Source organism: Polyodon spathula, chromosome 15 (assembly GCF_017654505.1).
Source record: "Polyodon spathula isolate WHYD16114869_AA chromosome 15, ASM1765450v1, whole genome shotgun sequence".
NCBI lineage: Eukaryota > Metazoa > Chordata > Actinopteri > Acipenseriformes > Polyodontidae > Polyodon > Polyodon spathula.
Window position 1 is genome coordinate 6,935,047 of NC_054548.1, and position 14,654 is coordinate 6,949,700.

The following is a 14,654-nucleotide window of genomic DNA, read 5'->3' on the forward strand; positions in this document are numbered from 1 at the left end:
GCTCTTGTTACAGGACATAAATATCCACCAAATGAAGTTTTATTCTTTCAAAATGAGTGACACTAAAAAAAAAAAAAAAAAAAAAAAAATGTATTATGAAAAATGTATTATGAAAATTGTTTTTTATATCGCTGTAATTGATCCTTTTTAAGTCATGAATTTCTTTAAGCACTCAGTACCACAGTACCAAGGAAATTAAGCAAGTATTTTAACAGCTCTTTGTTCAGGTATCTGTATATAACATGTGCAAGTTTACTGTAGTGAATGCTCTTTTTTTTTTTTTTTTTTTTTGTACAATGTAGACAATGGAGCAGGTTAAAGAGAGTCTGTGGCAGGATCATTTTTCGGAGTATGGCCGAAGGAGCTGCATGTTCCGAACGGAGAAGATCAGAAAACTGGTTGCCATGGGGATCCCAGAGTCTCTGAGAGGGGAGCTGTGGCTGACTTTTTCAGGTTAGACTCCAGTGCGAAGATACAGACCGCAGGGCTTAAAATTAAAAGTAATTAAGAAATATTTGGCTGAAATAAGTTCTGCCCATTGTGATGCCCGGTACATTTATGTTTGTTTCATGCAAAAGTATTATTAAAGTTATTTTTAACACAAGGAAACCGTATTCACATTTTTTTTGAAATCGTTTTTATCTATTTACTGTACTTACTAATTATGGCTCCTTATGGAGTTTACTCTTATAACCAAATATTTTTTAAGTTGAACTCATTTGAATTTCCTTTTATTCATTTCTGATTTTTATTGTATTTTATAACTGCTCTTATTTTGTAATGTGATATCTTGTATTTTGATATTTTGTAATGTGATACTTTGTAACAATTGTAAGTCGATCTTGAATAAGGTCGTCTACTAAGAAATAAATAATAATGAATATAAGTGATTTAATATTGAAGAGAGTTCAGCAATAGCATCAGGGTGCAGCAGTTAAAACAAGATCTTAAATTGAACTTCCTCAGGTGAGATGATGAAAGGAAGGGTCCCATATTGAGAGTTGCTCTACAGCCCTGCTGGTAGATTCTGGTGAAAATTGATTTATTGAGCAGCTTCTAATAAAATGACAATTTTAAAGTTTAAAAATCCTATTGCATGAAACAAGTGTTTATCTATTGGACTTTTCCAGTTTCTTGGTTTCCTTTAGTATCAGTACGAGCTTATGGAGAGTATGGATATACTATCTGACTAAACTTCACTTGCTGGACCTTCGCACTCCTGTGTCAATTTTATAAATAATTCCGACATTTTGAACAGTATGCAATAGATAAGAATCAAATTAATATGTTGTTTTTCAAATGTATTCTTTTTAATTATTATTATTGGTGGTGCTTTGCATCCTTTAGTTTTATTTAACCTTGAATGACCTGCTTTTGCTGCTTCTTCCACAGATGCTATCACTGACCTTGCCTCCCATCCTGACTATTATGCTAATCTTGTGGAGGAATCCATGGGCAAGTGTTGCATGGCAACTGAGGAGATTGAGCGTGACCTGCACCGATCTCTGCCAGAGCACCCGGCGTTCCAGAATGAGACCGGGATAGCAGCCTTACGCAGAGTCTTGACAGCATACGCTTACAGGAACCCTAAAATCGGATACTGTCAGGTACAGTTTCAAATGTGTTGATGCTGGCTGGGGTCAGAAGTCAATAACTGGGTTGGGGGGTTGGAACAGAAGCGAATACAGAATACAGGTGCATTTTGTCTTACCTTGTTTGTTCATTTTTTTTTACTACCCACCACAGTGGATCCTTGTCACTGTGTGATGTTTAGCTGTATGCTTTGGGTCATTGTCGTGTTGGAAGATAAACTGTGTGCCAATCAGCCTACGAGCATTGCACTTTGTAGAATGTTTTGATACATGGCTGCATTCATTCAGTCTCCAATCACATGCATGTCTCCAGTTCCTGAACCGCTAAAACAGCCCCATATCATGATCGAACCACCTCCATGTTAAACTGCAGGCACAAGGTTTTCTTTACTAAAGACTTTCCTCTTTTTTTTTTTTTTTTTTTTTTTTCTCCAAACATACTGTGGTCCATTGGGGAAGAGTTTGATTTTACATTCATCGGACCTGAGATAGTGTTGATTTATGCCTCAGATTTCTGTTCACATTTCTTTGCTTATTTAAATGTTCTTTAGAAGTGATTTGCAGTGAGGTCTAAGTGAATACAGCTCTTCTGTGTTCAAGTGTCTTTGTACAGTTCTTTCGTGCACTATTATGCTTGGTGTTTCTAAATCTTTCTGCAACTCCTTGGCTGTTAATCTGGGACTTTTAGCTGCTCGGACGATTCTATCTGTTGTACCTGTAGTTTTCTTTTGATGTCCACTTATTTTAAACGTTTCAGCTGAATTTGTTCTGTGGTACTTCTTGATTATTACTCTTATTGTGGATTTTGGTATTCCATATTTCTTTTGATATTGTTCTGTAGCCATTTCCTTTGTTTTAGTTTGTGTTACGAATGCAGTTCTCAAACGTGAATCTAACTTCTTTGTCTTGACCATCATCTGCTGTGTCACCAAAACGTTCTTCTTCAACAGGGATGTTGGAAATATTTGCCTCTTTTTCTGACTATTGACTTTATAATGCAGCTTAGTTACTGTGTGATGGTTTATAACTATGTGTATTAAGCTACAGGAAATGTCATAAGAATATTTTTCAACCCGTTTTTTCTAGTCCATGAATATCTTGGCCTCTGTGCTGCTGCTGTATGCCAAAGAAGAGGAAGCCTTCTGGCTGCTGGTCGCAGTGTGTGAGAAGATGCTGCCAGATTACTTCACTCGGCGAGTCATTGGTAAGGGTCTAGGTTGTGTGCTGATTGTAATATGTCAATCTCCCACCAGTTCTACAAAAAAGTCCCTCATCATTCTCGATCACTAAATAAGCCTTCCTCTTTGTAGTGCATAGAGCAAATTATGTAGGTAGAAGCCAATTGAATCTATATTGGAGTAGTGTATTTGTGCAAGTAGACCACAGCCTATAGCACTACAACCTCTGGAATGGATTGATCCCAACACTGTAGACCAGGGCAGACTCGGTCCTGGGGACCCCCTGTGGCTGCTGGTTTAACTAGACCCTTAACTGAACGGATAATTTGCTTAATTAGACCTTTTTACTTGTTTTCAGCTCTTGAACGGTTGCATGTTTCAAGTTAGCTGTAAGTAACTTGAACTGCAGCTTTAAGCAAGTTATCAGTTCAGTTAAGGGTCTAGTTAAGTAATTCAGAGCTCGGCTGGAATGAAAACCAGCAGCCAGGACCAAGTTTGAGAAGCCTTGCTCTAGACCTTCCAATGTCTTGGAGGCTCCTTGCTCGGAGTGAGGCTGAGCTGTCATAGTTGGCTAGAAGTGGCCCAACTTGATATAGAGTTGTAAATGTTTGGACTTTTTAGCAAAACTATGGTAGGTTTGCATTTACATGTTTGCCACAGATGTGGATGCAATTGCAGTTGTTTTGGCATCCTTACAGGAGAAATTTCAAAATGATCGTAGATTTTCCAGCGTATGGGGGATGATATGCAAGTATGGACTCTTGTGAAGACAAAGCAAGCAATGCGCTACCCTGCAGTGTCCCTGTGCCTGCCTTCCGCTCACCCATCTCCCCTGTACTTCCAGGAGCCCAGGTAGACCAGTCTGTGTTTGAGGAGCTGATTAAGGAACGCCTCCCTGAGCTGTCAGAGCACCTGACAGACCTGTCCGCCCTCTCCTCCATCTCGCTCTCCTGGTTCCTCACCCTTTTCCTCAGCATCATGCCCTTCGAGAGTGCCATCCGTGTGGTAGACTGCTTTTTCTTTGAAGGCATCAAAGCCATTTTCCAGCTGGGCTTGGCCGTGATAGATGCTAATGCAGTGGATCTTTGCAACAGCAAGGACGACGGGCAAGCTGTGATGATACTAACCAGGTATTATTACTGGCTCTATCAGATAGCATTGGAAAAGTAATATAATGATGGTGAACCAACCAATACAACAACTCCTTGTTATTCTCAAAATAATAATTAGGTTGGTTGGTTCAGTTTGGCATATTTGCATGAACTTGATCTGTGCCACATGTTTAATAGTGGATATATACAAAACAGGATTGTCTTTTTCTTTAACATACTGTGGAACCAGAAATCAGGTTTTGAAATGAAAATACATGTTTGCACATTTAAAGCTGCACAGTTGAGACGTATGCAGTGAATAGATGTGCATGTCAGAGACAGTGTATGGAATTATTTTGTTAGCTACAATTACTTTAACTAATAGTGATGAAAACACCATGCACTGTTGTGTTGGGTTGCCCCGCCCCTGTGCTTATTTTTGTGTTTTGTGTTTTATGTTGTGTGCATGTATTGGTGCACGAAGTGTGGGTTATGTAGCACAGGTGATTTCAAATGTATATTTGTATAGGGGCTCAGGGATTGCGCAGTTAGTTTAGGTGCAGACTGTGCTGGGATTTAAGTGATTGATTAGCAATCGAGTCTCGGCTCAGCTGTAAAAGAGTAGTGCTTCACGCACAGATACTTGCTTTGGTTCATCCCGTTTGTTTGTCTGTTTATTTTGGCCAATGTGCTGTTTTGTTTTGTATTAGTGTTTTTTTTCCTGGCCTGATGTAACCACCAGCCAGCCTGTTCACATCTGTCTATATAACAGGCATTGCTGCACGTGGCAGTGAAAGCGGTGTGGCAAAATAACTGCTAGTATTCCCGCCCGACGCTGTCTTCTGTAGACATAACTATGTACTTATTTTTCCTGTAAATACAAACACCTTTGGTCTGCAAGTACAGTACCAGCTTTGGGGTTTGCTGGCTCCAACACTTTCCTGCATCATCAAAGTTCAGCAGTTAATTGGAAGATCTTTTGCCTACCATGATCTTTCGGTTTTGACACCTGCGCTGTAGTGGTGGCAGCTATGTACACAACAAAGGTGTTTTTTTGGGTCAGTAGGAACTGAAAGCATGTTTTCACAACCTGTTTTTATTCTCAAACAGATTTCTAGACCATGTCAAAAACCAGGAAAGTCCCTTGCTCCCCATTACCAATCAGCACTCCTGTTTTGAAGATGACAAGGAATCGTTCCAGGATACAGAAATAGCTGACCTCATCAGGGACTCTTATGAGGTGAGTTGGAAAGTTCTGCTGGTACCAGTTTTTGGTCACATTTTAAGGTTGATATTAGAGTCATTTCAATAGTAGTATTATAAACTTTCATATATCATATATATATGAGTGTATATATATATTACCAATATATATATAACATATTATATATATATATATATATATATATATATATATATATATATATATATATATATATATATATATATATATATATATATATATATATATATCCATTCACCAACCCCTGGGTAAATGCTTATGTCAAATGCAACAACTAGAATGCTCAAATCTATCAGTCGGGACTGCAGATGTATTCCTTGTTTTTTCTTTGTGCCTAATATCAATTAGAAAATGGAAACAAATATTTCCTTTAACCTTATTGGTCAATAGCAGGTAAATAATGCATTAGAAAATGGATCACAGATTTTCTTTAGCCTGATTGGTCGGTATGAGATCCCTACTTTCTGGTAAAGGACCTAGAATGTTATCATTCTATGTTTAATCACATCATGTTGTAGACTAAGTCTGCTTCCTTGCTGTCCTATACGTTCACTCTGTCTATTTCGAGTCTGTGCATATTGTAACTATTGTAAAGTGTTTATTTAAGTAACCTCTTTACATGAACTGATTTCTTTTTCTTGAGGCAGAAATTTGGAGACATGACAGTGGAGCAGATTGAACGTTTGCGATGCAGACACAGAATCCAGGTGCTGCAAACTCATGAAGACACTGCCAAGGAAAACACAGTATGTGAGAGGGAGCTCATATATGCACTGTTAAAAGAAGCACATGTCATTGAAAACATGTTTCACTTTTTAAAAAGATGTCAGGTACCAAACTCAGTTTGCATGCCATTTCACCTTAGCAGTGTCTTTGGGATACAAGCCGTTCCCTGACTGCAAAACATACTAGATATTACACGCACACAGTTGGTGAACTTTTGGGTTACCCTGACCTCGTGCTCAACATAAAGGCCATTCTGAAGTTTTTTTTCTTGTTACTGTGAATGGATGCCTTAGTGAGTACTGGTATTAAGAGATTTTGCTAAGATGTTCTGTATCAAAATATGACATATAGCAATGCCTTCATGCGTATGAATATGTGCTGATTTTCATTTTGTATTCATTTATTTCTTTACAGCTGAGAGTTGTGGCGCCAGACATTCTGCTGACACTAGAAGAATTAGGAGAAGTTTATGACTTGTTCAAGGTGAGGTGGAAACTCGCTGTTCCAAAGCTGTTAACAGTGTAGAATCTTGGTTTATAGCTTTGAAGCAGGTGAGAAGATAAATCAATATAAAGGCAATGATTAAAGGCAGATGTATTGATGTTTTAATCATCCGTTTTTAATGTTGTAATTGTACTGCAGTAACTGTTGTCTGCAGGTTATTTACTTGTTTTGAAATCTTCTTTGGTACATGGCTTCTATGTGCCTTCCTAAGATGTCTCCAAAGTTATCACTACACCTGCATTCTTTCAGAGATCAGACCTTAAAACAATAGTCCCTTAGATTTTATACCCATTTGCCTAACCTTTATTAGCTTTATGACAGTTTTCATTTTCTTTGAAAAGGCACTAAATGTACAACACCATAGAGCACCTGCTCGTGCGTGTTGGTTCACACCTTTTACAGTACGCTATGCTCTATACCTATAAAGTCAGAGCTTCACATAATGCTGTTGTGTAAAGTCAACATTATTCCAGCGGCTTTTATTCATAAAGGGGGGGGGGGGGGGGGGGGGGGGGGGGGGGGGGGGGGGGGGGGGGGGGGGGGACCTTACAGTACCTTTTTTAAATAGTTTGGTTATGCGTGTTTTTTTTTTTTATTTATTTAAAAAATATATATAAAATGAACATCAGTTAAGTTATACAGTATTTGCTTTAAAAGATTGAATGTACTACCATGCTACTTTGGTATTTCTGCAAATTATATTAAAAACAGTGAGTTACAGAAAGAGCCTTTATGCAGTAAAACACAAAACATGTACAATTTACTGGCAATATAGACTAACCATGAATGAACCGACTGTGAATGGAATTGTGGCGTAATGAGGGAGAACTGTACTGTACAGTGCGGCTTTTTAAACAACTGCTTGGTTCGCTTGTTTTCAGAGAGAGCACTTTATAAACTGCTACTGGGGTGAGAATGTGCCGGTGCTGCAGTACCACGAGCCCAGTCTGCAGTATGTGGACCAGTACAGGATAGACCGGCCACAGTTCAAGAACCTGTACAACCTGCTGTCACCGTGGATGTGTGGGGTCCACACGGACACTGTGGCACACAGGGCTTTCCGCCTGCTTGATGAGAACATGGACTCACTCATCAACTTCAAAGAGTTTGCAGTTTGCCTGGGTACAGACCCCTTTTTCGATAACATCGTGTGAGAGAATCCATGTCAAATCCATGTCAGTTCAACCCATGACCCCCCCCCCTCACTTGATCCACCTTATAATCTTTCCAAACATGGCTTGTATGTTGGTATGTGGGAGGTATCTAATTCCAACAGATTTTTAGGTTCCTGAGTAACAGACCCTTAAAAATGTGTTTAACAAAACCACACAATTTGGCACAGCTGTCAGCCACTGCTTGAGAACAGCCGTGCATGAATGTGGTTATGGTTATTTTAAGCAAGTGGACAACTTCAGATGTCGGAGACAGCCTCAGATGGTGCCTTACAATTATTACAACATTTTACAGCAGGTTTTTTTTTTTTGTTTTAAATAATAACATAAATAAATCTCTTTACCATGCTTTATTTTTTACAGATACAATGTACTGTGAAGAGCTGAACGAAAAAATCAGACTGCTGTACAGGCTGCATATCCCCCCTGGTAAGACATCTGTTCATATCTTCAAAGTAAAGGGTCTTCATACTCCCAATCTCAAGACGCTTACACAACAGCAGCTATTGGTCAACTTTATCGGCTGTATATGGTCCAATGAGTAACTTTTCAAGATAAAGGGCGCCATCTAGTGGAAAAAGCAAAATCCTTCATTTTACATTACCATTGGCAATGTTACATACAGTCTGTTACCCAGATACGTGTCAGTCGCGTTTTACTGAAGAATAAAATCGGTCCCCATTATATACATGTAACAAATTAATGCACTTACCTATCACATGCGATTTCCAACTCCGTCACCAGTTTTCTGATTTACAAAGTCCATCTCTTCAATGTTACAATTGATCTGAATAACTGTCACAGCCCTCGTTTAAAAAAATAATAAAAAAGTAATCTCTCTAATGCCAAATCAGCCTGTTTTTATTGTGCAGTTACACAGCGCTTCCTTCAGTTTTCAGCCAAAACAAAGCGAACGAGACAAGCTGGGTAATTTAAAACAGTTAATCATTAAACAGTTCTAGATACTGTGATGCATTTTTTTTTTAATCTGTGATTTTTACATTAGTGCCTTATCGAGCACTGTATTCTGCAATTCTGAATACTGACTTTGGACACTGTTTTAATTCTGGAAACTCTGTGTTTTTTTTTATCTTTTGCTAAATTGCATTGCCTTTTACGTTTTACGCAGTTCTGTGCATGGACAACATTTTGATTTAATTTTGCTGTTAGGATCGTTAATGGGAAATTTACAGTTAACATGTCCTCTCTTTAGTTTCGGCAAGGGATATTTTCAGAATCATGTTCTGAATTAAAATACTTATTCTGTTGAAAATATAGTACTGTACAAACAAAACCAACACAGTACATCTAAGTGGAATCCTACTTATTTTAAAACACAGTCCTTTCAGCAATGTAATTTTGATATTGTATTTTTTTTGTGTTCCCTGAAAATACTGGACAAGGGCTGGAACGGGTCAGAATGAAATAATCAGATATGCGTCACACTCATTTAACCATCACTGAAGTCAGCATTTTATAGTATGGGTGGCGAACCATGTCAGTGTTTTAAAAAAAATCCCAATTCAGCTCTGTATCCGGATGCTGCTCCATGTTAGCAGTGTTACAAGTGCAGCACGCACGCGTACGTCATCGGTGTCTGGTTCAAGCAGAGCGTCCTGGGTGACACAGCAGAGAATTCTTCCTCTGACATCCAAGTTTGTCAAACTGACGATCCATCAAGTCCAGTTTAAAACTGACACCGTGTTCATAAACCAAGTGCACTCAGGCCAGGCACTTTATTGATAATACATACTGTCCTTGATATTTTGTGACGTATTAATTATTATTACACTGATGTCACCCTTATGCATGAAATATACCATCAACTTTTGGACCATTATCATCGTATATCATGTATAGCAAGTTTCCAAGAAAGGCACAATTTATGTTAAACAAAAATATATATGTATATATTTTATTTTTTCATTTTTTTTAAGCTCTTAACGAAAATGATGGAGAGGAACAGTCACCCCTAAAGACACCCTTGTTGTCTACTACGAGGCCTTTGTGTGTAGCATCCTCCAATGGCAAGTATTGGTACTTCACCCCATGTGTAGAGTTACAACTAACCCCTGCAACAATTATCTGATATTTCCAACACTGCATGTCTGTGCAAAGGTCTAGGAAAGATAACTCAGTGCAGCAAATTAGTAAATCTGTGTTTTAAGAACAACACTGTGACACTTAGACAGCGCTGAGGTGGAGTTGCTGTCTTAAAAGGAGGCATTGTCTTCCAGGTTCAGTCTATGGGGAAATACGGTCTAAATCTGTGAATCCAGAAGTTCCCCTTGTATCAAACATGTTAGGATTGTACACCTTTTCCATTGGAAGAATCTTCATGTCAGCAAGGCTAAGGTTTTGAGAGCTGACGTACTTTGCAACAGGTTGATCCAGCTTTTTGGTAATTGTGGCAGACTTATGGTTTCTTGAATGAGTAAGCAGGTCATGATTAGAGAACTGTCTGTCAGTGTTCTTAGAAAATGAATCTTTATGTCACTGTGCAACTTTCAAACTTTATCAGTCTGCAAGCTATTTCTACCATGCTAACTGAAGGCGGCAAAATGTTGCAGCTAATTATTAAAATGATGAGTTTTCAGTTTATCAATGATTTTTCATCATCTTGAAGTATTTCTAGTGATTGATGAGTATCCTGTTGGATCCTGATTCTCCTTGGATATGTAACTGCTGTTTTTTTTTTTTCAATTCTCTCCCTCTCTTTTATCTGCATAGCATAATTAACCTTTTTTATTTGAAGGTGAGGCCAATGATTACCAAGAGCAGTTGAGACAAATGCTGAAGGATCTAGCCAAAGACAAAGAGAAGAACAGTGAGAAAGAATTGCCCACGATGAACCAGGTAAATCACACAAATAGTTTAGAATTGTCTTCACACTTGTACAGTGTCTTTTTACCAACTTCAGACCTAAATCTTGTAAGCCTTGTCAGAAGAGATCAGTCATACTTTACTCAGACAAAGAAAATCGTAATGGAACAGAAGCTGGAGGAAGAGATTTTCTGATACCAGTCAAACCCTTCTAATATCATTTAAAGTCTGCATACATAAGAACATAAGATGCTGAAATGTTGTGGTCTTTATTATTTCACAGAAAGTGCCAAATACACATTTAATCAAATAGCCCTGTCTGGCTTTGGAACTCAAATATAGTACAAGGTACAATACAACAGTGTTCATTAATGAAAGTATTTCAATATAGTCTTATTGTGCTACATGTACAACACGTTGTAATCAAACTAAATGCTTCTTTCCCCAAACTTGTGGAAGTCAGTGGTAAGACCCATAATTGTAAGGGTATTTGATAGCTTTGACTCCTAATTATATTCAGTTCATGAAATTTCAGTGTTGACAAGTGGAGGGTGGCATTAACAGCAGTGATATTATTGGGTGTTACCTATAAAATTCAGTCATAATGTATCTTAGTAATTCTAAAAGCAAATTAATAAAAACAAATTGCTAGAAATGCTGCATCCTCTTCTATTGAACACTGCTACTTTACTGTCATTTTGTCTTGCAGAGAGAATTCATCCAGTTCTGTAAAACGCTGTACAGCATGTTTCACGAGGACCCAAATGAAAATGAACTGTGCCAAGCTATCGCCACGGTGACCACGCTGCTGCTTCAGATTGGGGAAGTGGGGCAGAGAATCCGCAGCCTAGGAAGCACGTCCGAGGAGTCCTCTGGCAACGACGATGGCGGAGATGCAGCTGTTTGCTCCAGAGTGCCAGAGGAGGACTCTGTGTTCATGGACACCAGAGACACCACTAGGAAAAACTCCCAAGCATCGACAATCTCTGAAGGAGAATGGACTGTGACATTCGAGCAGATCTTGGCTTCTCTTCTCACAGAGCAGTCGTTGGTTAACTTCTTTGAGAAACCAGTGGACTTGAAGACCAAAATCAAAAGTGCAAAACTAAACCAGTATGATCAGAGAATAACCCCATTGTTGATTCAGTAGTCTAGAGGTGGGCTACTTGAGCATGTGTGTGATTTTTTTTTTCTTCAATGTCTGCACAGTTATGAAGGCCACAGGGACACTCTGTGTTCTCAGCAATATTACCTGTATGTGCCATTCATTTAAATTTTTCCTTTTATTTTAAAAATGTATATAAGACCCTGGAATTATGCAATTTTCATATTGCCTGACAATGGGAGTGTTGTAAAAGCTGTGTTTTTTTTTTTTTTTTTTTTTGCAGTGGTTTTACAGAATTCTAATGTGATTTTTATTTCCGTCCTCCAAGCACTTTCCAATAAACTTGTTTCAATGCTGGTAATTGAAACGTGATAAAAATGATATTAATGTTCACTAATATGAAGTCTGTCAACCTTAATAGTTGTAAAATGTCAAGTGTACATTAACTGTGATTTTTGACATTGTTCTGTGGAGTTTGATGTGCTGTTTCAATTAAAAAAAAAAAAAAAAAAAAAAAAAAATCACTTTTTACTAATGGTACTGAATTATTTATTTTTATCTGGGTTATGCAAACAATTAAACATGTCTGTTGGAATATTTCCCCTGCCTTTTTAAAGCCTTTGAAAACTTAGCAGGGCTGGCGCAATTATTATTTAATAGTAAATGGAGAAATCTACAAAAAAGCAAGAGAATCAAGTCTTTCTCATAAGTCTGTTTGGGAGCGTCAAATAAAAAAAACAAAAAGCTTGTCATTACAGATGCCAGTATGATGCATTAAATGATGTAATCATAGCTCAAGACTTGACAAGCTTCTCATATTGCAGATTGTTTAGGTATTAAATCAACCTTGAAATCAGGTTAGAACTGTGCGCTTAATTATGTTGTTATAAAGTGGCATGTCACTTTCACTTCTAAAGTATGGCATAAACAACAAGTGTTGAATCTGTAGAAATGATTTAAGTTAGGCACGAGAAACAGTGGATTCTTTTCATATCAACTCAACACCGAGTTCTTTATACCACTGCAGAGATTTCTTCTTAACTGATTCTTATTTGACAATGAGATTCAATTGATTTTTGATTGGATTTGTTTTTTGCTCTTTTGTTACGTTCAAACAGTTTGTTTCTCACGAGTTCCTCAGAGTTTGAAATTCCAATTACACAGACTCAATTGCCTGTGGTAAGTGAAGACAGTGGCTGCATTCGTGATGCTTGTTCGTCCGGCTAGGTTGCATTCACGGTCTGCGGTTGACGTCATGGACTTTGCAGACTGAGCGTGAACAGCTTTAGGACTCTGGCTGCAAAGCAGACAGAGCTAACATGAGGGCATTGTTAGATCCCTACTGCAGAAGTGGATTTTGTGGTACTTTATTAGTGATTGACGGAAAATATTTGATTGAAAACATCTTATACATTATTATTATTATTATTAGCATACATCCTTATCCAGGGTGACTTAGTTGTTACAAAGTATCAGTTACCAGTAATTGCACTCAAAGGACCAACAGGTTCTTAAGGCACACTATGGGCATTTTATAAACTCATGCAAAACATTCCAATACACCCTCCTTAAACCATGCATTAAAAAAAACAACCCGTATTTTTTCAGATATCATACATTTCCATGAAAATTAGCAGAAATGACAAACGTTGGGTTTTGGAAGTGCTTATTTCAGTAACTTCAAGGTCCTGATATGTGCATCAAGTAGACTAAATCACCAGAGCTGCCAATATTTCCCTTGAGGGAAATCAGAGGTCTCCTGAACAGATTGGGAGACTCAATTAAGGATTGCATATCAGTCAGTTATGCCCACAGTATTTTGCATCTGACGAAAATGAGATGCATTATTCCCGATTCATTTCTGAGACGCACAATGGAAGCAATACAACATGACATTACAAGACCATATCTACATCTGTATTACTTTTTCAGAAACTTTTAAAGAAAACATTGTCTGATTTATCATATAATTTGCATACATTGGCATTAAGTTAACTGCTAGAGCGCTGTATGAAACCAAGGGGTACCAGAGGCGCTCGGAGCAGCAAAGGACAGCGCAAATTGATTCAGACGTCACTCTACTCACATACTTAATTGGGACATACTAAATAGTTTGATTGAATAAAGTTCAGCATACTGCTGCAGCATCTGCTTGAAACTGGGGTAAGTCATTCGTGGATAAACAACTGATTTTTCTGTCATTCACACCCAGTTTCTGAATGACGTCATACCCTTGCTTGCACTCCGCTGCTGCTCCAGTGCAGAACCTCAGAATCTGCGTGATTTTTTCCAAATGAGTTTGCGCAGACTGGTTAAAAAGTTTTAGAACATGAAAGTGGCATTCCAAAAATACAATTACAAAAAACAAAAGGGATGTGAACCAGGAATTTTAAATAATTGATCGTTCTGCTAACCTATAACAGATGGAGACCTAAATATCATTGTCAACAATCAGTTTTTCAAAAAATGTAAGCTGTAAGTTTGTTTGAACAATGGACAAACTAAAGAAATGCCAAAGCTGACTTTACATATAAATGAGGTTCAAACCAGTAACAGAAGAATGATGGTTTTAAATGAGCAAGAATTTGAAAATAACATTTAAAAAAAAGACTTGCCGATATAAACCTCACAAAGCTGTATATGTATTCAATGGGAGAAACAAGATAACCACCAGACACCTTTCGCATTTCATCTCGGCAGTAAAAAGAAACAGGGAACTTTGAACGATGTATTTATCTTGAATGTATTATTTCTTCTCCACTGTTGTAAAGAGAGGTGATATGGACGGCAGTTATTTTTAAAAATTTTTTTAATGTTAAGTCATTTCTGTGCTTTAAAAAAACGAGTATCTAAAATAATATGGATCAGAAAATATCATCACACAATGTCTCTCGGTTTTGAGCAAACCAATTCCAGACGTATTGTTGTGTAATAATGTCTTGTTGCCCATACATGGTTTTACTCATCATGCTAGTAAACAGGGCTATTCTTGAACAGGTAAAAGTGGTCTATTCAGGAATACAATATATTTAGGTATAATGCCTTGAGACAGTAGTTTCTTGTTGCTGATTTTTTTTTTTTTTTTTTTTATTATGTCATACTATTCACCTAACATACTTGCAAGTCATTTTATTATTTAGCATGTACATATTTAATACATACCATTTGTTTAACTGTCTACGTTAATGGAAAAACATATCTCGCACTTAAATGTAGTCTG

At 37.7% G+C, this 14,654-nt stretch overlaps 1 protein-coding gene across 1 annotated transcript in view; it reads left to right on the forward strand.

Moving 5' to 3' along the window:
- LOC121327645 (TBC1 domain family member 8-like) overlaps positions 1-14,630 on the forward strand; it is a 60,515-nt gene extending 45,885 nt beyond the window's left edge. Inside the window, exons 9-20 of the mRNA XM_041271777.1 lie at positions 303-453; positions 1,393-1,607; positions 2,679-2,796; positions 3,615-3,900; positions 4,972-5,101; positions 5,752-5,850; positions 6,245-6,313; positions 7,216-7,456; positions 7,870-7,935; positions 9,444-9,533; positions 10,262-10,362; positions 11,039-14,630. Of these exons, the coding sequence (XP_041127711.1) occupies positions 303-453; positions 1,393-1,607; positions 2,679-2,796; positions 3,615-3,900; positions 4,972-5,101; positions 5,752-5,850; positions 6,245-6,313; positions 7,216-7,456; positions 7,870-7,935; positions 9,444-9,533; positions 10,262-10,362; positions 11,039-11,479 (2,007 nt within the window). The 3' untranslated portion in view covers positions 11,480-14,630. The remainder of the gene's footprint in view (positions 1-302; positions 454-1,392; positions 1,608-2,678; positions 2,797-3,614; positions 3,901-4,971; positions 5,102-5,751; positions 5,851-6,244; positions 6,314-7,215; positions 7,457-7,869; positions 7,936-9,443; positions 9,534-10,261; positions 10,363-11,038) is intronic.
- The last annotated feature ends 24 nt before the right edge of the window (positions 14,631-14,654 follow it).